Source organism: Onychomys torridus, chromosome 7, assembly GCF_903995425.1.
Source record: "Onychomys torridus chromosome 7, mOncTor1.1, whole genome shotgun sequence".
In the NCBI taxonomy this organism is placed as follows: domain Eukaryota; kingdom Metazoa; phylum Chordata; class Mammalia; order Rodentia; family Cricetidae; genus Onychomys; species Onychomys torridus.
Genome location: NC_050449.1, coordinates 16,792,306 through 16,813,937, shown reverse-complemented (window position 1 = coordinate 16,813,937; position 21,632 = coordinate 16,792,306). Strand labels below are relative to the sequence as shown.

Sequence of the window (21,632 nt, the reverse complement as noted above, 5' to 3'; positions counted from 1 at the left end):
CAGGGTGACACCACCCACAGTGATGCCTCCCACACCAATCACTAATCAAGAATGTGCCTCAGAGACTGGCTTACAGGCCAGTCGAGGGGAGCTTTCTCCGTTGAAGTTCCCTCTTGCCAGAGAACTCTGGCAAGTGTCAAACTGACCAAAAGCCAACCAGAACACAGGCACTGAGTCCTGCCTGTGAGACTCAATTTCAAAATGTCAATGGAAAGGGCCATGGCTCAGCAGTAGAGTGCTTTCCTAGAACCCTCCAGTGAGGGCCTGGAGGCATGGCTCAGTGGTAGAGTGCTTACCCAATGTTTGGGAGGCCCTGGTTTCCATCATCCCCCCCTATAAGAAAGATAAAGAGGCGCTGGTGGTGCACACCTTTAATCCCAGCACTCGGGAGGCAGAGGCAGGTGGATCTCTGTGAGTTCGAGGCCAGCCTGGGCTACAGAGTGAGTTCCAGGACAGCCAGGGCTACACATTGTGAACCTGTCTCAAAACAATAGAGAGAAGGGCGGGGGTGGGGTGGGTGCCAGGATGCTGGAGAGTTGCCTTAGCAATTGAGAGCACCCACTGCTCATGCTGAAGACCTTTGTCCAATTCCCAGCACTCATGCTGGGTGGATCCAGTGCCCTCTTCTGGCCACCATGGGTACTGCATTTACACTCACACATGCATAATCAAAATAAAATCTGTGAAGAAAGTGAAAGAGCCTGACGTGTGGCGCACGCCTTTAATCCCAGCACTGGGAGGGCAGAGGCAGGCGAATCTCTGAGTTCAAAACTTATGTAGAGGATTCTGGGGGCAGCCAGAGCTACACAGTGAGATCTCGAAAAACAAACTAACAAAAGGAGAAATGGGGGGCCGTGTAGAGAAAACATCAACAGCTTAAGCTGGGGTGGAGTGGAGGGTTAAGACACAGTTGAAAATGGAGCTGCTGGGGGACAGCGTGCTAGCAGTCAGTCCTGAGGAGAGCTGGGCCATGGCAGCCGTCCGTGTGACACAGGCTTGCCTGGATGCCCGAGTCCCCGTGTCCCCGTGGGTCCAGGAGGGTCCAGAAGATGCAAAGGGTGCTAAGGAGTCCCTCACTGGGTCCTTTCGCCCTGCAGCTGGAAAAGGTGCTTCAGCAGGGGGACATCAGCGAGTGCTGCGAGCCTTACATGGTGATGAAGGAGGCGGACACAGTGAAGGTAGGTGTGGGTGAGCTGGACAGGGTGCGAGGGCAGGGCCTGCGGGTGCGGCACAGGGGAAGGACGCTGAACTGGAGGCGGGTGTGTGTCCCCACAGAACAAAGAGAAGCTGGAGAGGCTGCGCCTGGCCTCGGAGCAGTTCTGTGCCAGGCTTGGCCGCTACCGCATGCCCTTCGCCTGGACGGCTGTGCACTTGGCCAACATTGTGAGCAGCGTCGGGCCACAGGACCGGGGCTCCGACCCGGAGGGCGGTGAGGACGCGCGCTGCTTGCTGGATCTCAGCGTCTTACACCGGTCTCTCTTCCTATGCTGCCTTCACCCTCTGTCTAATTCTGTCCTCCCCTGCCACCATGCCGTCTCCTAGAGCGCAGACCGACTTGGGCAGAACGCCGCCGTCGGGGCCCCCAGGACCGAAGCTGTAGTGGGGATGATGCCTGCAGCTTCTCCAGCTTCCGCCCGGCCACCTTAACAGTCACCAACTTCTTTAAACAGGTGACCTTGCTATAGGACAAGGAGCCTGGGAGGAAGGGAGCACTGGGGTTCTTCCCCTGGGGCCCCGTCCATCGCGGGGACTTTCAGCCCTTGCCTTGGGGAACCTGTGGCTGGCAGGAGGCAGAACGGCTCAGTGATGAGGACCTTTTCAAGTTTCTGGCGGACATGCGGCGACCGTCGTCCCTGCTGAGGCGTTTGAGACCTGTGACTGGTGCGTGACACACCCTGTGAAGGAGATCTGTTGCTCACATAGTCATTCAGCAGACCGTGGGGTCTGGGACTCAACCCCGGCCCGGATAGGCACTGGAAGGAACAGGGCAGTTGTGGGGTTTTGCTCCTGATGGTGCAGTCCCCAGAGGGCACTAGGCGACGAGCAGAGAGCCAGCAGAAGTGCCCCAGTGTAGGAGGCTGAGGCGGGTAAAAACCAAGTTCTTTCCCCCAGCTCAGCTCAAGATTGACATCTCCCCGGCACCCGAGAACCTGCACTTCTGCCTGTCCCCTGAGTTACTGCATGTCAAGCCCTATCCAGACCCCAGGGGGCGGCCCACCAAGGAGGTGTTGGAGTTCCCTGCCCGTGAGGTCTACGCCCCCCATACCAGCTACAGGTACAGCTTCTGCGGCTGGTGGGGCCCCCATTCTGTGTATGTGGGGGGTGGGGGTGTTGTGCGTGGGTGCTCAAGAGTATATGAGTGAATGTCTGCATGAGTACAGAGGCCAGAGAACAGTCTTGGGTGCTCTTCAGGAGTATCCACCTGGTTTTAAGAACCTTTGTATCATGTTTATTCATTCTATTTGTGTGGTGGTGGGGGCATGCAGCACACAGTGCAAGCGTGCAGGTCAGAGGATAACCTGCAGAATCAGTTCTTCCCACCATGTGCGTTCTGAGACCGGAACTCCTGTTGCCAGGCCATCTCAGCATCCCCACCTTTTTTCTTTAACATTATTATTACTATTATTATTTGTTGAGACGGGGTCCCACTGTGTAGCCCTGGCTGTCCTGGAACTCACAGAGATTGTCTTCTTCTGCCTCCCACGCCCTGGGGTTAAAAGTGCACACTACCGTGTGTGTGTGTGTGTGTGTGTGTGTGTGTGTGTGTGTGTGTGTGTGTCTATGTCTGTGTCTGTCTGTCTGTCTGTCTGTCTGTGTCTGTGTGTCTGTCTGTGTGGGAATGCTCACCTGTGTGTGGGTACAGGCACTTGCATGTCGGTATGCCTACCTACATGTGGGAATGAGTGCCTGTGTGAGGTGCTGAGGGGACCAGAGACTTTGGGTCCCCCGGAGTTAGAGTTGCAGGTGACCGTGAGCCAGCTGACTGACAGGAGGGATGGAATGTGGGCAGGTCCTCTGCAAGAACAACATGTGCTCTTAACCCGAGCCCTCTCTCCAGCCCCCAACCTTTTTGTTCTCAGACAGGGTCTCTCATGGCCTGGAACTTGCCAGATAGGATAGACTGGCTAGAGACCCACCTGTCTCCTCCTGTCCATGAACTCCTGATCCTCCTGCCTCTGCCTTCCCAGTGCTGAGATGACAAGCGTGCACCATGGTGCCGTGGTTCTGTAGTTGGGACCCAGCATGCTGAGCAGTGCTGTGTTACCTCAGCCCCAGCCCAGCCCCAGACCCCATTCTGGCAGACACAGGCACAGGCACTCGGCGTAGATAACCTCTGTTCTGTTTATTGTGGCGTGTGGGGGCACGAGGGGACTCATGTACGTTCTCCAGCCTTCTTCCACAGGGCTCTGTCTTGGCCTTCCTTCCCGCCTGCTTGCTTCTGTCTCCGCTCTCCGGAAGCGAAGTGCACTGGCCAAGCCCAGCCGGGGCAGCCAGCTCTGTCTGCCCTGCTCAGGGGCCTCGCGGATCACGTTCAATGTTCCTAGCGGCATGACTGGTTCTCGATGGCATCCAGGCAGTCTCAGGCCGGGAGTGCTGCCGTGTGGAGCCTAGGGAGAGAGACAGCTCAGTTAAGGCCAGTGTGGGGTGGGGACACCCTTCAGTGGACCTAGGCACCGCTCCCCCTGCCCCCCAAATGTGGGTCCTCCACCAGACTCACCTCTCCTGGATCTGTCGCAGCCACTGCTGTTGCTGGGCCATCTCCCTCTGCTGTCGTTGAATGTGGCCCGTGAGAGCCCATAAAATATGGCTCTGTTTGTCGGCTCGAGCCTGTCGGGTAGCATAGAGACCTCAGCCGGGGGTCTGGGTCACCTCCCACCTCCTGACCACTGCCAGGTCTCTCTGTTACAATCCATATGACCCAGCAAATGCCTAAGACCCTTCGGCCTCAGTTTCCCCATTTGTAAAGTGTGTCTAAATAGGACTGGCTTTGTATACTTTGTAAATGGGCATCAGATAGTACTGATTGGGTTCTCAATACATGGCCCCAGATACCACAGTAACGAGCATTTACTGAGCACCCGTTGGTGCCCTGGCCCCTGCACTTTGAGGCTCTAGCTTTGCTCTAAAGTGACCGTTCCTGCTCTTGTTTTAAAATTTATTTTTTTTAGTGTGTGCACATGCCATAGCACAAATTTGGAAGTCAGAGGACAACTTTCGGGAGAGGGTCCTCTCCTTCCACCACGTGGATCCTGGGCATGGCACTCAGGTCACTGGGCTTGGCAGCGAGGCCTTTACCTGCTGAACTACCTTGCCAATCCCGTCGTTCATTCATTCATTTATTTTGAGACAGGGTCTCATGGTTCAAGCTTAGCTCAGAAGTCTGTCTAGAGACCACCTTGGACTCCTGACCAGCCCTTTATTCCCAAGTGCAGGGGTTGCAGGTGTGTGTACCACACCCCATTATCCTTCTTTTGTTCTTTTTGACACAGGCTGTCACCATGGAGCCCAGGCTGGCCTCTGACTATGTAGACAAGACTGGCTTGAAGCTTTGGCTCCTCCTGCCCCTGCCTCCAGGGTTCTGGGGTCACAGGCAAGCACCACCATGCCTGGTTCTTTTTACTTGCAAATGGGAAAATGGAGGCCCAGAAGGTCACTGAGGGTAGAACCCCACATACAATGGGGTCTTCTAGCTCAGGTTTCAGAGGTGGCTTCTGGCTGGGAAGCAGGGCTGTACCCCTCTCAGACCTAGGAGCCCCTTACCTTTAAGGCCTCAAATTCTTGGTGGGCTTGGCCCAGCCAGGCACCTCTCATCTGGACTTGGAGTCTCCGTACAGTGTCCCGTAGAGCTTGCTGGGCCCGGGCCACTTCTCCCAGCGATAGGGCTGTGGCCTCTGCTTGAAGGTGTAAGACATCCTCTTCTACCTGCTCAATAGATGGCGTGGTGTCAGTGAGGTCACTGGTTCACCTAGCACTTTATCCCTTTTCCTCTATTATGAGCTAACCAGGACAGTGGGACATCCTCGACTTAACTCTTCCTCAGACTCTTATCCATTCAACAACACCCCAGCTCCAGTGCCCACCTGAATCTCCGACAAGCTGGTGCGTAGCTCCTGTGTTGCATCCCGGCCATGACTGACCTCCGTTCCCAGGAGTCCCAGTGCTCGGTCAAAGAGGCCCAGGCTGCGCCCAGCTTCTGTCAGACGTGCCTCTGTGGCTCTGTACACGCCGTTGAGGGCCTGGCCTAGCTGTAAAGCCCCATGAAAGAGCAGGGTCAGCTCTTCATATTGAGCTGGCTCAGGGCCCCCCAGAGGAGCTACTGGAGCAGGCTGCACCGCTGTCGTTAAGGCCCACAGGAGGCAGAGAGTGAGCACAGCCATGGCTGACAGTCTGGGGGTGTGGTTCCTGTGCCACAGTGGGCCACCTTTTATTTCCACAGACTGCCATTAACCCCCTTCTCCCTGGTCAATGGTTAGCCAGCCACGGTTGCACAAGGGCCTGGCAGGGGCACAGCCATTGCATCAGGCTGATGGCTAAGCAGGCCACGCTGATATCACGCTGGCTAGAACTCAGGGCCAGCTGTGGCGGGGGTGGAGTGGGGGTGGAGGTGGGGCAGTGGGGAGCTCTAGATCTCAGCACCAGGGGCTGCATGACTGCAGGCAGCATGCCTTGACCCTCAGTTTCCCATCTAAGCCCAGGCACGGCCTCCATAAGTGGCTCTCTACACACTGACGCAGCAGGGCCAGTGTTTCACCCAGAGGGGCCACTGGAGCAGGCTGGAGTCTCCTGACTGTCGGCCGTTTACATGAACTCCCCGGGCACTGTGCGTCAGTCACCTGCTTTCCTTGTCTCCTTCCTGCAAGGGGTCACTGTGGGCGCGGCTGACAGCTGGGGGGGCAAGAGTGACATGCCAGCCCCTCCCAGGGGATGAAGCCTGACTCCTGGCCCAGTCTGTGCTCGGTGCTAACTTTGATTTAACTTCCTAGAAGACTCAGGACAAGTACTGCACTTCATTTTCCACCTAGGGGTCCCACGTGTGGTAATACCGTGTGTTGAGCACCCGCTGTGTGCATCGGGAAAGAACAGTCATTGATTGCAAATGCAAAGTTAGTAAGTAAATCAGGTGTGGAGGCTGGGGCATGAGGAACTTGGGTTCAAGGCCAGCCTGGACTACAGAACTAGACCCTCTCTTCTCTCAAGAAAACAAGGGCTGAGGTAAAGCTCAGAGGTGGAAGGCTTGCTGGGCATGTGCCAGGCTCTGTGTCCCATTCCCCAGCAGCACAGAAAATGGCCGTGGAGTTAGTCATGCTGTGTTTTGAGTGGAGCTTGTCAAGAGGTGTGCTGTGTGATGACTATCACGGAGGTTATTGGTTGTTGATATTACGTCACAACGGCTGAGCTGGCAGGCCAGATGTCCCCGTTATACAGATAGAGCAACCGAGGCCTACAGGGTTGGGGGCTGTGCAGTGACAGTTGGGGAGAGGGACAGGACCAGGACTCCATCGCCAGGTTCTGATTCTGTGTCCACCTGAGAGACAGACTCTATATGTAACTCCAGTGGGCCAACAAGGTGGTAGTGAGGTGAGGAGGCAGCCATGCCTCCTGGCTCTCTGGACCACCTTTGTAAAAGGTTTGTTTTATTGTTTTAGTTATATGTGTCTGGGGGCAGCGTGTGAGGCAGGTCCACCTGGAGCTGCCTGATGTGGGTGCTGGGCATTGAGTTTGGATCCTCTCAGAGAGCAGTGGGTGCTCTTAACTGCTGAGCCACTCGCTTCTCCAGCACCCAGGCTACCTTTTTAGACCTCAGCCCTTGGGAGCTGGAGCTGGGGCTCAGCTGGTAGTGTTTGTGTTGTTTGTACAAAGCCTTGCCGTCTGTCCCCAGTACTCGGTACACCAGTGGCACACGCCTGTCATTCCAGCACTTTGGAGGTGGAGACACAGGAAGTCAAGAACTTAAAAATCATACTGAGCTAACTGGCAAACTCAGGTCTGCCCTGGGCTACATGAGACCCTGTCTCGAATGCTTGTTGTTTGTGCGGAGTTTTCTGAGACAAAATCTCTCTGTGTAGCTTTGACTGGCCTCGTACTCGCTATGTAGACCAGGATGACCTTGAATTCCAATTTGAAAAAAAAAAAAAACAACCCTGGCTCTCAGCACCCATCTGTGCCTGGCCTTGTGCCTCCCTGAATCTAGATGTGTGTGTGCTTCAAGAGGTTTTAACTGCTGGGTGGGGCGCGCCTTTAATCCCAGCACTCGGGAGGCAGAGGCAGGCGGATCTCTGTGAGTTCTGGGCCAGCCTGGGCTACCAAGTGAGTTCCAGAACAGCCGGGACTGTTACACAGAGAACCCTTGTCTGGGAAAAACCAAACAAAACAATGACAACAGAAAACGAAGTTTCATTTGTCCATGACCCCCTGTGACGCCTGGGATCACAGCCCACCCTGTCCTGAGTGCACCTGCTCCATGACCCTCTCTCCCATGACTGTGTCCCCAGTCCTCTGAAGAGTCCCTCACCCGTCCAATTTCTCCTTTTTCAGGAACCTGCTCTTCGTGTACCCACACAGCCTCAATTTCAGCAGTCGCCAGGGCTCTGTGCGCAACCTGGCTGTGCGGATCCAGTACATGGCTGGGGAGGACCAGAGCCAAGCCTTGCCGGTCAGTGCGATGACCCTGCTCTGGAGGGAAGGGGATGGAGCAGGCAGAGGTTGTCCCCAGCGAGTCCCTCATGTTCTGCCTCCCACAGGTCATCTTTGGGAAATCTAGCTGTAGTGAATTCACCCGAGAGGCCTTCACACCAGTGGTCTATCATAACAAGTATGCAGGGTTGGGTACTCACGTGGTTGACCCTGGGGATCTCTGAGGGGGTCAGGGAGGCCGAGTGTAGGGAGAGTATGCACGGAGCAGGAAGAGCGGAAGCTTAAGTCTCGGCGTGCAGATGAGGTAAGTTGAGGCAGAGAGTCCTCCTATGAGACTCCCGCTCCCTAGCTGGCCCCCAGCCCCTGGCCCTGTCTTACCAGGTCTCCTGAATTCTACGAGGAATTCAAGCTGCGACTTCCCACCTGCGTGACCGAGAACCATCACCTCCTTTTCACCTTCTACCACGTCAGCTGCCAGCCCCGGCCAGGAACAGCCCTGGAGACGCCCGTGGGCTTCACCGTGAGCCACTGTTACCCACAGCTTCCTCCCTCCCCCACCCCAAGGTCTCCGGGCACATCTGACCCTCACCATCTTCTCCCCAGTGGATCCCTCTGCTACAACACGGCCGCCTGAGGACGGGTCCCTTCTGCCTGCCTGTGTCGGTGGACCAGCCTCCACCCAGCTATTCAGTCCTGACCCCGGATGTACGTGCCTGTGCCCCCAACCCCGATGCCGTCATTGCCCTCGTCCTCATGGGCACCTGTGGGTCCCCTGCACCTGCCACCCCAATAGAATGTCTCTGTGGGCTATTGCATCCCATGTGTCTCTTTCCACACCCGGCAGGCCTCTCCTCTCGCTGTCCCCAGCCTCTCTGTTCCACTCAGTCTTCCCTTTGTGATTAAAAGAAAATTCTCTTATTTCTTATTTTGGGGGTGTAGCTCATGTGCCCTGCCCTGTGTGTGAAAGTCAGAGAATAGTTTTTCGGTATCTGTTCTCCGCCATGCAGGTCCAGGGCTGAGGTGCAAGTTATTAGTCGTGGTGATTCCAGCGGGTGAGGGTCTCTACCCACTGGAACATCATCTTGCCGGCCCTGGGATTTTTTTTTTTTTTTTTTTTTTTTTTTTAGACAAGGTCACACACAGCCCAGGCAGCCCTGAATTCTGTGTAGTCAAGGATGACCTTGAACTCCTGATCCTTGCGTGTACCCCTCCATCAGCCCCCTTGTATTGCTACCGCATCCCTTCCCCAAGTCTGATGGTTTCAAGTGCCCCTCCAGTCTATTCCAAGACCATTGCTTTTTCTAGTTAGTTTTCACTCCGAACACACCCCTCAGTCTCTGTGGGTTCCAGCCTGCCCTTACGGCTCCCTTAGGGACAGGGTACCCTGCCACTCCCTCAGGCTGGGCTACTTTCTGGCCGTGGTGTCGCAATGGCTAGGGCTACGGCCTGGTCTGGTGGCCTGATGCATGGGGGAGGGTCAGCCTGTGCCCACCCCGCCCCTCCCTCCCACAGGTGGCACTGCCGGGCATGCGCTGGGTGGACGGTCACAAGGGTGTGTTCAGTGTGGAGCTCACAGCTGTGTCGTCCGTGCACCCGCAGGTACGGGGTGGGATGAGAACCCAGGCGCCCTGGCTTGTCCCCATCCTGCCTACCCTGGGATTGAGCAAGACGTGCTTGCAACTGGCTGGTAAAGGTCTGGCCTCCAGCCACTGGACGTGACTGCAATCCATCTGATCTAGATTGCTGACTCAGGTGGGGGGTGTGCACCCCCTGCCCCCTCTCCTCTCTCTGCTCACTCCATGCCCTCCCCTCTCCTTAGGACCCCTACTTGGATAAGTTCTTCACCCTGGTACATGTTCTAGAAGAAGGGACCTTTCCATTCCGGCTCAGGGAGACGGTGCTGAGTGAGGCCACCGTGGAGCAGGAGCTTCGGGCCAGCTTGACGGCTCTGCGCCTCGCCAGCCCCGAGCCTCTTGTGGCCTTTTCCCACCACATTCTGGACACGCTTGTCCGCCTGGTTGTGCGGCCGCCCATCATTGGTGGCCAGATAGGTGAGCCACTGTGGCTTTAGGCCTGTTTCTGGAAAGACAATCACCCTTCCCCAACCCTGGGTTTCTTCCTGTAGTCCATTTGTTTCTCTGGACCCCCAGAGCACCTCCCCCCAGAGCTGGTCCTTTAAGATCCCCATGAGCTCTTGCACCTTATCTACCCTCCCTCCTCTGGAAGGTGAGTGGGGACCTGAGAGGCTTTGGGCTGTGGAACTTGACCTTTGCCCTGTCCGACAGTGAACCTGGGCCGAGGGGCCTTTGAAGCTATGGCTCATGTAGCCAGCCTTGTGCACCGGAGCCTGGAGACTGTCCAAGATTCCCGTGGTCACTGCCCGCTGCTGGCTGCCTACGTCCACTATGCCTTTCGCCTCCCTGGCGGTGACCTCGGCCTGCCAGGCGGTGAGTGTTAGCGGAGAATGCTGGGCTACAGGAAACAGTGGCAAGAAGAGCACACCAAGCAGAAGAGAGTGACCCTGTGTGAAGGCCCCGGGCCTCAGGGCCTCAGGGCCTCGCTCGGGTGACTTACGAGGTAGACACCATCTTACCCACTTTGCTGTGGCCTCAGGGCATGTTTCTACACACTTGACCAGCTACTGATTCAGCCCATCAGCAAGATGCTGAGAACAGGGCCTTAAGACAGGCTGCTTAAGTGATTGACCATTCTATTGCCTAGGCGCTTCATGATCCTGGCCTTAACTCTCTGAGCCTGCTTTCCCATTTTTATCATTTGTTTATTTATTTATTTGGGAAGCAATTTCTCTGTGTAGCTTTGGCTGTCCTGGAACTCCCTCTGTAGACCAGGCTGGCCTGGAACTCACAGAGGTCCGCCTGCCTCTGCCTCCCGAGTGCTGGAATTAAAGCCATGTGCTGCCGCCACCTGGTTTGTTCTCCCGTTTTTAAATGGGGATAATAGTAGTGGTCACTTCATGAGGACACCGATAGTCATAGATGGCATTGATCTTGGAAAGTTCTTCCTACAGTGAGCATTCACTGAGATTGGCTTTGGCTGGGTCTGAGAAGGTAGCTCAGTGGCATGCATGGGTTTGAACCCCAGTACAAGAAAGAATGGTGGTGAGGGCCAGGTGGTGGTGGCGCACGCCTTTAATCCCAACGCTTGGGAGGCAGAGGCAGGTGGATCTCTGTGAGTTCGAGGCCAGCCTGGGCTACAGAGTGAGATCCAGGACAGGCACCAAAGCTACAGAGAAACCCTGTCTCAAACAAACAAAATGGTGAGGGCAGAAAGGGAGAAAGAGAAGGAAAGAAGAAGAGGAGGAAGAGAGGAACTTGGGCTGGGGGAAGCTCCTGGGAGCTTAAGTGTTTAGCCTGCACAAGACCTTGGGTTTCATCCCCAGCACTGAAGGAGAAGTTAGCTTTTTCCTCATTCGTGCATAATGAATAGCAGCTAGGAACACACAGGCACCAGGCTCTGTTCCCAGTGTGTTCTGTCTGCCCCAAGTCGCTGGGAAGCAGTAGCCATGTTCCGCTCCATTTTACAGTGAGGACGTGGGAACTCAGAGAAGGAAAGTGATTTCACCCAGGGCTGCTCTTTGGGAAGGGCCTGGGGTCATCCTGGCAGGGGCTGAGCTAATGGCTCCCTCTCTCCTCAGGGGTCCCTCCACCAACGGTACAGGCCGCCACACTGGCCCTCGGCTCTGGCCGCCCCACCAGCCTCTACCTGACACGCTCCAAAAGTATCAGCAGCAGCAATCCTGACCTGGCCATAGTCCCCGGCTCTGTGGACGATGAGGTGTCCCGCATCCTAGCCACCAAGGTAGGGCAAGGGGGACTGAAACCTCCAGCCTGCAGGCTCAGTGGGCGGGTGAAGAATCTCCATGCTGATGGAGGAAGGAAAACTAGAAGTCACTGTTCAGAAGAAGGCTGGGACCCGGCTGTGTGGCCCGGCTGTGTGGCCCCGCTGTGTGGTCCGGTTGTGTGGCCCGGCTGTGTGGTCAGGCTGAGGCTCTGACAGCTACAGGGGACTCTGCACTGTTCAGCTGACTGGAGAATGGGGGGAAAGGGCTTGGCCTGGCTCAACAAAGATGTCCATGGTTCACCAGGTGCATGTACACATGCAGCCTGTGCACACTAATAGGAACATGTGTGTACACATGCAGCCTGTGCACACTGGTAGGAACGTGTGTGTACACATGCAGCCTGGGCATACTAATAGGAACGTGTGTGTACACATGCAGCATGTGCACACTAATACAAAGGTGTGTGTTCACATACAACCTGTGCACACTAATACAAAGGTATGTGTACACATGCATCTTGTGTACACTAATATGAAGGTATTCTATGTGTGTGTCCCTTGTACACATGTGCACAGATGCATATACATATGTAGCCTATGTGCACACATACATTGATATATGCACACACTGCACATACACATATACACCATGCACCATGCACCATGCACATACATTCACAAGTGCATATGGACAGGCCCCATGTGCACATATATACTTGAATACATATATACATGCTCTCCATGCTCATATCTACATGGATTCAAATGCATATGCACTCCAGGCAGTTACACACTGTGTGAACACATGCACACTGCACATTTCCCAGGTTTGTGCATGGCACATGTGCTCTGGGGAAGTGTTCATGTGGTCTCCCATACTGCCTTCCCTGTGCTCGGCTTGGGACATCATCCCATCTCTGTATCTTCAGGGCGTCGACCGCTCCCACTCGTGGGTGAATTCTGCTTACGCTCCAGGAGGCAGCAAGGCTGTGCTGCGGCGGGTGCCCCCATACTGTGGGGCTGAGCCCAGACAGGTGCCCTCCCTATCTGCCCCCTTTGCATGAGTTCCTCCCGCCTTCCTGGCTGCAGTGAACTAATCCCTCAGGGACAGCAAGAGCCCATGACTGTCTAGGGCTGTGGAGGTGTGTGTTGTATGTATCTGGTCAGCCTAAGGCTGTACTACCACATAGGCCACTGCGTGTTTGGAGTGTGGCTCGGGGCAGAGTTCTTACACAGCAGGCATGAGGTTCTGGGTTCCATCGCCAGCACCACCAAGAAGAAAAATTAAGATTAAGAAGCAAGGCTGGGTGGTGGTGGCCCATGCCTTTGATCCCAGCACTTGGGAGGCAGCGGCAGGTGGACATCTGTAAGTTTAAGGCCAGTCTGCTCTACATGGTGAGTTGGAGGCCATCCAGGGCTTCACAGTGAGACCCTGTCTTAACAAACAAACAAAAAACATTGAGAAAAAACATAGACCAATAGAGACAGAACATTGTGTGGTGGTATGTGAATGGGCGCAAATCACATGTAAATCTACCCACCTGTAACTTCGCTGCCCTGCATGGACGTTCCCTGCCCTTTAACCCATCTCTGCCTTAGGGACTTCTAACCATCCCCTTGGCATAGACAACCCTTATGAGGGTGAAGTAGCCTGGACCCCTGGACCTCCCCACCAGTTTTCATACAGGGGGTTCCCCAATTTAGCTCCTTCCAGGGACCTAGTATGGGGAGGGGCTTTACCTGAAGTAGACCTGGGCTCCATCCCCCTTGGCTCAGGCCCTGTCCCGTGCTCGAGCTAATTAGCTGCCTTTCTTAGCCCCTCAGTTTATAGGATGGAGACAGCACACCAAATGTTCAGGTGCCTGCCTTTCATCCCAACTCTTGGGAGAGAGAGGCAGGAGGTGAAGGTTGCCCTGGGCTACAGCAGATCTCATCTCAGCAAAGCAAACAAAAAGACCCAGTAAAGTGCTCAGCAGCATGGGCCCAAACATGGGCATAGGGTAGGGCCCCAGTGGGGTCTCCCTGAGCTACAGTAGACATCCCAGAAATAGACACCCCTCAAACAAGTGAGCAGATTCAGAAGTGCTGGCAGAGATGCTTTAACAGGCTGGAGCTGGGACTCAGCAAACAGAGCGCTGGTCCAGCATACACACAGCTCTGGGCTCCATCCCTGGAACCACATAAACCAAGCATGGCTTTACATGCCTGTAAACCTAGCCTTTGGAGATGGAGGCAGGAGGATCAGTAGTTTAAAGTCATTCTTGGCTACATAGAGAGTTTGAGGCCAGCCTGGAGAACATGAGACCCTGTCCCAAAAGAAAAAGGCTACAATTGGAGTTCATTGGTAAGGCACGTTCTCAGTCTGTGTGGCTGGGCCACACAGGGCTAGGAATGTGACCCAGGACTTTGAGGCAGATACTCCAACAGCTCAGGCCCAAGCCCAACCCACCCACAGCATTAAAAGTATATATTAGATTTATTTGTTTTGTGTGTATGGATATTTTACCTGCATGTATGTCTATGCTGTACTTGCCTGGGGCCCTCAAAAGTCAAAAGAAGGCGTCAGATCCCCTGGACCTGGAGTTACAGACAGTTTAAGTCACCGTGTGGGTGCTGGGAATTGAACCCAGGTCCTCTGCAAGAGCAGCCAGTGCTCTTAACCACGACCATCTCTAGTCTCCGCTCTTAGCATTTTCAATCGGGATAGTCCTCAGTTTCCTGAAAGGTCAGTTAGGCCTTGGGGAGCCAAGAGGAGGTGACCAGGGAGTAACAGGGTGGTGTCCCAGTCAGGAAGTGGTCTTCAGAGTGTGTGGCCTGGCTCAGGCGTACTAAGTAAGCAGTGCATGATGGGCCATGGCAGCTACAGGGTGCTCAAGTCCCAGTGGCTGAGCCAACTCCATCACTGAGCCTTTTCTCCTGACCAGAAAACCAGACAAGGAGTGAAGCTTGGACCACGGTACCCATTTCACAGAGGGGCATGCTGAGGCCCTATGAGGCCCTGAGCAAGGCTGGAGCAGGAGGCCAGGCCTGTAGTCCCAGCACATACTGTCTTCGCTGGCTCACCTTTCTTCCTTTTTCTTTCTTGTCACTACACATCTCCATGTTCACACTCTCCACCTAGTGGCCAAGCCCTTCCATCCAACTCTTGACCTTCCTCGGTCCTCTGGTGCCTCTGGCCTCCTCCGACCATGAATTCCTTTCCCCTGTCTGCAGTGGTGCCCTGACTTTTGGGCCATGGCCAGCCCATCTCTGCTGCATCCCTGCATTCACCGACACCATCCTCATCTTCACCGTTACTCCATCCCTCCCAGCACACCCCTTTTCCTGGAACCCAGAGCCTTGCCCATACCAAGACAAGGGCTCTACCACGGAGCCAGATGCCAGCCCTTGCTTTTGTTGTTTGTTGTGTGTTTTGAGGAGGATTGTTTGGTTTAGTTGTTGTGTTTTGAGACAAATTCTTGCTATGTAGCCCATGGTGGCCTGGAAGTCACACTGCTCTTGCCTCTGCCTCCTGAGCAGTGAGGTGACAGGTGTACCCCACCGTGTCCGGCTCCCTCTTCTCTGAACACATCTGATTCCACTGCTCCTTCACCTGCCCTCACCTACACTGTCCCATGTCCTCCCACAGCGCCCTGGCCATGCCCAGGGTTCTCCTTGTATCCACAAACCCGCTCACACAGACCTGTCTCTCTCCCTCTGCCCTCCCTGCCTGTGCGGTCCTGCCCACTGTCTCTGCCCATTCTGTTACTAAAGCACTCAAGACCAGGCCATGTATAGAGTAACTAGCCAGGCGGTGGTGGTGCACACCTTTAGTCCCAGCACTTGGGAGGCAGAGCCAGGTGGATCTCTGAGTTCAAGACCAGCCTGGGCTACAGAGCGAGATCCAGGACAGCCAGGGCTTCACAGAGAAACCCTGTGTTGAAAAACAAGAGTAACTAGTTAGTTCATGCCTCTGGACACTAAGTGACGCTCCAGAGCACAGGCCTCTTTCTGCTGTATCATGTGGTGACAAAGGCAGTGTGCTAGCTCAGGTCTCTCCCTTCTCTCCCCCTACTTTCTCCTTCTCTGCCTCTCTCTCCTCCCCTCCTTCCCTCCCTCCCTCCCTCCCTCCCTCCCTCCCTCCCTCCCTTCTTTTTCTTTCTCTTTTCCTGCTGTGAGACAAGGTCCCCCTTGACTTGGAGCTCACAATCCTGAAGTTTCTGGAGATGTGTTCAGACCCTAACAAATTCCTCTTATGTTCGTGCTGACCAAGCCCCATCTCTCTCTTTGCCCATGCCCACAAGAACTGGTCCTTCCTCCATCGTGTAGCTTCATCTCTGTTCCCATCCACATCACTAACTCACTCTGCCATCCCATGCTTCCATCCCATCCATCCTAGGCCATCGACCGCAACTCTAGCCGTGCCTCCTCTTACCTCGAGGCCTCCTCCTCGGCCCTGCCAGCCCCTCAGCCAAGATACACTGTGCAGAAGGTAGAGGGGGGAATGGGGTGATGGTCTGATGTCCACCATGCTGCCCCACAGCAAGGGGTCCAGTGCTCCTCCCCACTTCCAGCCAGGGGCTGGAATCTGCTCTCATCCCACCCCGCATGGCCTCCTGCTGCTGTGACCCCCAGCTAGGCTTTGGGCTGCATCACCCCCACCCCCTACCCCCCCACCCCCACCCCATCAAGCCTTCCCTGGGGTGTGTGGGAGGGTAGCACCTGGCTCTCGTAACCCCAGCCCCGCCCACAGCTGCTGCATGAGGAACTGGCTCTGCAGTGGGTCGTGAGCGGCAGTGCAGTTCGTGAGGTGGCCCTACAGCATGCCTGGTTCTTCTTCCGGCTCATGGTGAGGACTTCCCCGTCCTGAGAGACCTTTGAAAAAGTGCCTCGACACTGCATTCAGAACCCTAAGAAAGGGCCTTGAGGCTCTTCTGTAAGGAGAGATGGAGGTCACCTTGACAGTGAACCCCCTTCTCTAGAGAGGACTCCTCAACCCAGAGATGGGGCCTCCTTCCTCCAGGAGACACCAAGTACTGAGAGGTCAGGCTTGCAGACCCCCCAGATTCCTTCAACTGTGTCTTTGTGTCTTCTTCCCCAGTGTCTGCTGGCCCTGTCCCTGCCAGTCCATCCCCCATAATCCTCCAAGACATATATAAGCTGGGGAGAAGGTTCAGTTAGAGGAAGGTGCTTGAAGACCAGAGTCAGAGCCCCAGAACATGTGACAGAAGAAGGGCCAGACTAATGTAACCCCAGCACTGGGGACAGGAGGGTCCCTGGTACTTGTGGACCAGCCAGCCCAGCAAAATCAGTGTGCTCCAGCCTCAGTGAGAACCGTCTCCAACAAGCAGTGGGCACAGGGCTCTGCAGGCATGTACACTCAGACACCCACAAAACTCTGGGTTCTGAGGCTCCACCGTGGGCTCCGCCTGCTCCTCAAATCCTTCCCACTGCCCCCCACTCAGGCTCCACCCATGTCACTTTCTCAGGACCCCTTAAAGGACTGTTCTTTTTTTTTTTTTTTTAATGTATATTGTGCTCTATCTGCATGTATGCCTGCCCGCCAGAAGAGGGCATCAGATCCCATTGTAGATGGCCGAGATCCACTATGTGGGTGCTGGGAATTGAACTCAGAACCTCTGGAAAAGCTGCCAGTGCTCTTACCCACTGAGCCATCTCTGCAGCCCCAAGCCCACTGGTCTTGGTGCTAAAGTTCTGCCCCTCTGTCAAACCCAGACCACGCTTCAGCTGCGGCTACTGAGCTCAGAGCCACTTAGGTCCCCTTCCTTGCCTGTACTGCCATGCCGATCAGTCCACCACCCCAGTTTCTCTCCAGCCCCAGCTGTGTATCTGAAGCTCCTCCCACAGCCTTCCAGCACTTCCCATGAGACAGCCCTGCCCACAGCCTTTCAAGTTACACCCTGCCTACCCGCCTCACCCAGATAAAGAGCATGGAGCTACATTTGCTCCTGGGCCAGCGACTGGACACTCCCCGAAAGCTGCGCTTCCCTGGGCGCTTCCTGGACGACATTGCAGCCCTGGTGGCCTCTGTGGGCCTGGAAGTCATCACCCGAGTCCACAAGGTGAGGGGGGGGGGGACTGAGGCCTCTTGGAGGAAAGTGACCAGTGCCATGGGCAGAGATGGAGTGTGCCGCTGCATCTGTGAACCAGCGGTCTCTTTCTCAAGCGTGCTGTGCAAGGCCCTGGCTGTATGTATCGGCTCAGCAGTAAATAAGACGGTCAAGTCCCTGCCCTCACAAAGCAGTTTAGAGGGAAAGCTGAAAGGTGAGATGAGAGAGCCCGGGGAGCTGCAGGCAGGAGGGATGGCACGTGCAAGGGTCCTGAGGCAGGTTTGCAACTGGGCAGTGAGGGTGAGCGTGGCTGAGGTAGAGGAGTCAAAGGAGAGTAAGAGCTGGTGAGGGTGTGGGGCACATCCTGCGTCCCTTAGCTTAGTACCAGTCCACAGTAGGAACATAGTAAATGAATGTTGCTGTTCTGAGGTCCTGATGATGGCCAAGGCACCCGGATCACCAGTTCCAGTCCCCACAGGAATTAGGCAAACAGCAGTCCTGATCACAGTATTCTTATGGAAGCATTCAATGAGCACCTTCTGCATGCTTCCAGCTGGATCATAGCCATCCATGAAGTATGAATGTTATCTCTGTTGATAGGGAAACTGAGGCAAAGAGTGCAGAATAGCATAACCTGGTACCAGGCTACTGGGGAAGAAGAGGTAAAAGGATTTGGATCCAAGTCACCCTCTTCTGTGGGGGTGTATGGGGCCAGAGAGAAAGCTCCCCTCAGACAGAAACAGCCATTGCACTACTCCATCCAACCATATTCTGCCAAAAACGTCTATTTTTTTTTTTATTAAAAAAAAATTAAGTTGGCTAGTGGGGGGCACACACCTTTAATCCCAGCGCTCAGGAGGCAGAGGCAGGAGGATCTCTGAGTTCAAGGCCAGCCTGGTCTACAGAGTGAGTTCCAGGATAGCCAGGGCCACACAGAGAAACCCTATCTCGGAAAGCCAAAAAGAAATTTTTGAAAAAATGTTATGTGGATGAGTGCTTGGTCTGTGCACTATGTTCAGTGCCCTTGGAGGCCAGGAAAGGACTCTGGATCCCCCGGTCCAGGAGTTACAGATGACTGTAAGTAGCCACATGGGTGCTGAGAATCAAATCCCAGGTCGTCTGGAAGAGCAGGCCTTAACCACTGAGCCATCTCTCCAGTCCCATATCCTGACTTTTTTACATTGCGTTTATTTATCTGTGTGTTGTGTGGGCATGTGAAACATGGTGCATGTGTGGAAGTTAGAAGAACATCTGTGGGAGGTAGTTCTGCTTCCATCATGAGGGTCAAACTCCAGACATCACGTTGGCAGCAAGCACATTCGCCCTCAGAGCCAACGTGCCAGCCCATCTCTTCTGAGTTTACCTTATTTTTAGACAATCTCACCCAGTAGCCCAGACTGGCCTGGAACTTGCTATGGAGACCAGGCTGGCTTCCAACTGAAAGAGACCCACCTGCCTCCCAAGCACTGAGATCAAAATCATGTGCTGCCACGGTCAGCTATCCTGGATTTTATTTTATTTTTTTTCTTTTTGGTTTTTTTCAAGATAGGGTTTCTCTGTGTAGCTTTGTGCATTTCCTGGAACTCGCTTTGGAGACCAGGCTGGCCTTGAACTCACAGAGATCCGCCTGGCTGTACCTCCTGAGTGCTGGGATTACAGGTGTGAGCCACCAGCGCCTGGCCTTCCCCCCCCCCCCCCGAGACAGGGTTTTCTGTAGCTTTGGAGGCTGTCCTGGAACTTGCTTTGTAGACCAGGCTTGGCCTTGAACTCACAGATATCCACCTGCCTCTGCCTCCCAAGTGCTGGGATTACAGGCGTGCACCACCACCCTATCCTGGATTTTAAGAGATGTCATTTGAGGATGTGGTGGGAACATTTCAGGTTTGGGAAATGCTGCCCTTGTTACACAATACCAGCGACCTGGTGTCCCTGGAGCTGTCCCAGCGTTGACATAAGTGCCATTGGTGATGGGCACCACGCTTTCACACATTCCTTTGGCATGTAATGAACACCAGCTGTATCTGGCTCATACTTAAGGCATCCCAGCCAGGTATGGTGGTGCACGCCTGTGGTCGCTGCATTTGAGAGGTTGGGACAGGAGAATCACAAGCTTGAGGTTAGCCTGGGCTGTGTGATGCTAGCTTTATCACTCCCCTAAGACTGCTGGACTAGCAGCCAGGACCATGTTTCCTTCACAGTTTTGGCACACAGTAGGTGCTCAATAGATGCTCATTAAATGATTACTGATGGTATACCATTAGAGCACATTGACACAGTGATAAGCATTTCAACCGAATCAAAGTGTTTCTCTGTGCATAAGTAAGATATAGGTCTTCCAGAGTCTGGCCCAGGCCTTCCCAGTTCAGCAGAGGGTTCAAGCAATGAAAGAGGGTGCTTCACCTCCTCGCTAATCTCATTGGCCAGAGTGTGCACTGTCAGCTGCAAGGGAGCCTGGGAAATGTATCCTGTTGAACTCTGAAGTCTGGATGTAGAGAGTGGGTTATCCGGCTCTGGGTGGGAGAAGAAAGGAAAATGTACTGTGGGACTGAGTGTGACGTGGTGGCCTTTGATCCCAGCTCTGGGGTGCAGAGACTGGTGGATCTCTGCGTGCTCGAGGCCAGTCTGGTGAGAGACCCTGTCACAAATAGTAACAATAAAGCAAAATGAGTACTGTGAGTGGATCATGGACGGGGAGGAAGTCAGGGAGTTAAGGGGGTCCTGCAGAGGTGAGCCAGGCCGGGCACTGTCAATGTGGACTGACAGGACCTGCGTCCCCAGGACATGGAGCTGGCTGAACGGCTGAATGCCAGCCTGGCCTTCTTCCTCAGTGACCTCCTGTCTATAACGGACCGAGGCTACATCTTCAGCCTGGTACGAGCTCACTACAAGCAGGTAGGTATGCGTGGGGGGGGGGTGGCAGATGGCGTCGTGGGACCCATGGAGTCTGCGGGCACGGGGATGCTGATGTCACCCCTGCCTGGCATCCCCTCCCCTGCAGGTGAGCACCCGGCTGCAGTCTGCCCCCAACCCAGCTGCACTGCTGACCCTCCGGATGGACTTCACCCGAATCCTGTGCAGCCACGAGCACTATGTGACCCTTAACCTCCCCTGCTGCCCCCTGTCACCCCCAGCCTCCCCCTCCCCCTCGGTGTCCTCCGCGACTTCCCAGGTAGGCGGGCCTCCTCCGTCCCTTTTCTCCTGAAGTGGCACACCTTCAACCCATCTGATACCCCCGACAGGAAATGCTGCTGCCTGAAAGGTCCGCTCAGCTCAAACATGCTGGTCACCTTAGGGTCAGGGGCCTGGCTGGAGAAGGTGGAGCTCTGCAGATGGTAGAGTGGATGCCCAGGGTCACCATGGCCACCATGGCAGTAGCTGGAGCTAGCACCAAGCGCTGGAGATGATGAGCCCACAGAATCTGGATATTCCCGCTTTCCCTCCTAAAAGTGCTTCCAGAAGAGCCAGGAAGAGGCTCAGCCAAGGAGACACTCTCCACTAAGCCTAACAACCTGAGTTTTGATCCCCAAGGCCACACAGTGGACAGAGAGAACGGGCTCCTGTGAGCTGTTCTCCGAGTGCCACACTATCATCACAGCACACACGCCCCCAATAAAGCAAACAGAATTTTAAATGAAAAGTATCTCCCAAGAAAGTGCCATCATGACGTTTTGCTCACTTTCTGTAAGATGACACTACCATCTTACAGTGCAATAGTACTGTCAGCGGGCCTAGGGTTAAAGATCGGAGGAACTGGAGAGACAGACGGTTCAGCAGTCGAGAGCACGGGCTGCTCTTCCAGAGGACCTGGGTTCAATTCCCCGCATCCACATAGTGGCTCACAACCACCTGTAATGCTAGTTCCAGGGCACCAAGTGCCCTCTTCTGGCCTCCACCAATACCAAAAATAAATAAATCTTTAAAGGGATAACCCATCCATGAGGAGTTATGACAGGGGGTCAAAACTCAAGAGGATGAGAGACAGCAGCCTGAATGCAAGTCCAAGAGGTGAATTTGGGCATCAGAAGGAGTCAGTTTTTCCTAGAGAAAACTTCTGGGACAGTCGATGGGGGAAGGACAGAGGATGACAAAGGTCCAAAGCGGTCGGGGGTGTGCCAGGGCAGGGACCAGAAGGGAGTGAACAGAAAT

General features: G+C 54.8%; 2 protein-coding genes across 3 annotated transcripts in view; one reads left to right on the top strand and one right to left on the bottom strand.

Moving 5' to 3' along the window:
• The window catches only part of LOC118587911 (dedicator of cytokinesis protein 6), a 33,809-nt gene extending 13,439 nt beyond the window's left edge, over positions 1-20,370 (top strand). The window contains exons 10-26 of the mRNA XM_036194078.1: positions 1,098-1,178; positions 1,276-1,429; positions 1,543-1,670; positions 1,788-1,881; positions 2,113-2,275; positions 7,537-7,654; positions 7,743-7,813; positions 8,017-8,155; positions 8,239-8,340; positions 9,148-9,234; positions 9,455-9,686; positions 9,921-10,082; positions 11,291-11,454; positions 12,366-12,470; positions 16,169-16,264; positions 17,358-17,498; positions 20,315-20,370. Of these exons, the coding sequence (XP_036049971.1) occupies positions 1,098-1,178; positions 1,276-1,429; positions 1,543-1,670; positions 1,788-1,881; positions 2,113-2,275; positions 7,537-7,654; positions 7,743-7,813; positions 8,017-8,155; positions 8,239-8,340; positions 9,148-9,234; positions 9,455-9,686; positions 9,921-10,082; positions 11,291-11,454; positions 12,366-12,470; positions 16,169-16,264; positions 17,358-17,498; positions 20,315-20,317 (2,040 nt within the window). The 3' untranslated portion in view covers positions 20,318-20,370. The remainder of the gene's footprint in view (positions 1-1,097; positions 1,179-1,275; positions 1,430-1,542; positions 1,671-1,787; positions 1,882-2,112; positions 2,276-7,536; positions 7,655-7,742; positions 7,814-8,016; positions 8,156-8,238; positions 8,341-9,147; positions 9,235-9,454; positions 9,687-9,920; positions 10,083-11,290; positions 11,455-12,365; positions 12,471-16,168; positions 16,265-17,357; positions 17,499-20,314) is intronic.
• On the bottom strand, positions 3,325-5,380 carry Angptl8 (angiopoietin like 8). Of its 2 annotated transcripts, none has more exons than XM_036194079.1 (4): positions 5,078-5,380; positions 4,762-4,919; positions 3,719-3,828; positions 3,325-3,608 (listed from the first exon to the last, which is right to left on the bottom strand). In XM_036194079.1, exons 1-4 carry the CDS (start codon positions 5,376-5,378, stop codon positions 3,581-3,583), a joined length of 597 nt encoding a protein of 198 aa, XP_036049972.1. In that variant the 5' UTR covers positions 5,379-5,380; the 3' UTR covers positions 3,325-3,580. The 2 variants fall into 2 exon arrangements, with proteins under 2 accessions (XP_036049972.1, XP_036049973.1); XM_036194080.1 differs by having other exon boundaries at positions 3,581-3,608; positions 4,762-4,923; positions 5,082-5,378.
• Positions 20,371-21,632: the final 1,262 nt, after the last annotated feature.

Bases quoted from the DNA above. Each gene is read 5' to 3' on its own strand.
- Angptl8 (XM_036194079.1), bottom strand. From the start codon at position 5,378: ATGGCTGTGCTCACTCTCTGCCTCCTGTGGGCCTTAACGACAGCGGTG. The intron at 4,920-5,077 runs GCACTGGAGCTG...TTGAGCAGGTAG, and splicing joins CTTGTCGGAGATTCAGGTGG to AAGAGGATGTCTTACACCTT. The intron at 3,609-3,718 runs GTGAGTCTGGTG...CTCTCTCCCTAG, and splicing joins CTGCGACAGATCCAGGAGAG to GCTCCACACGGCAGCACTCC.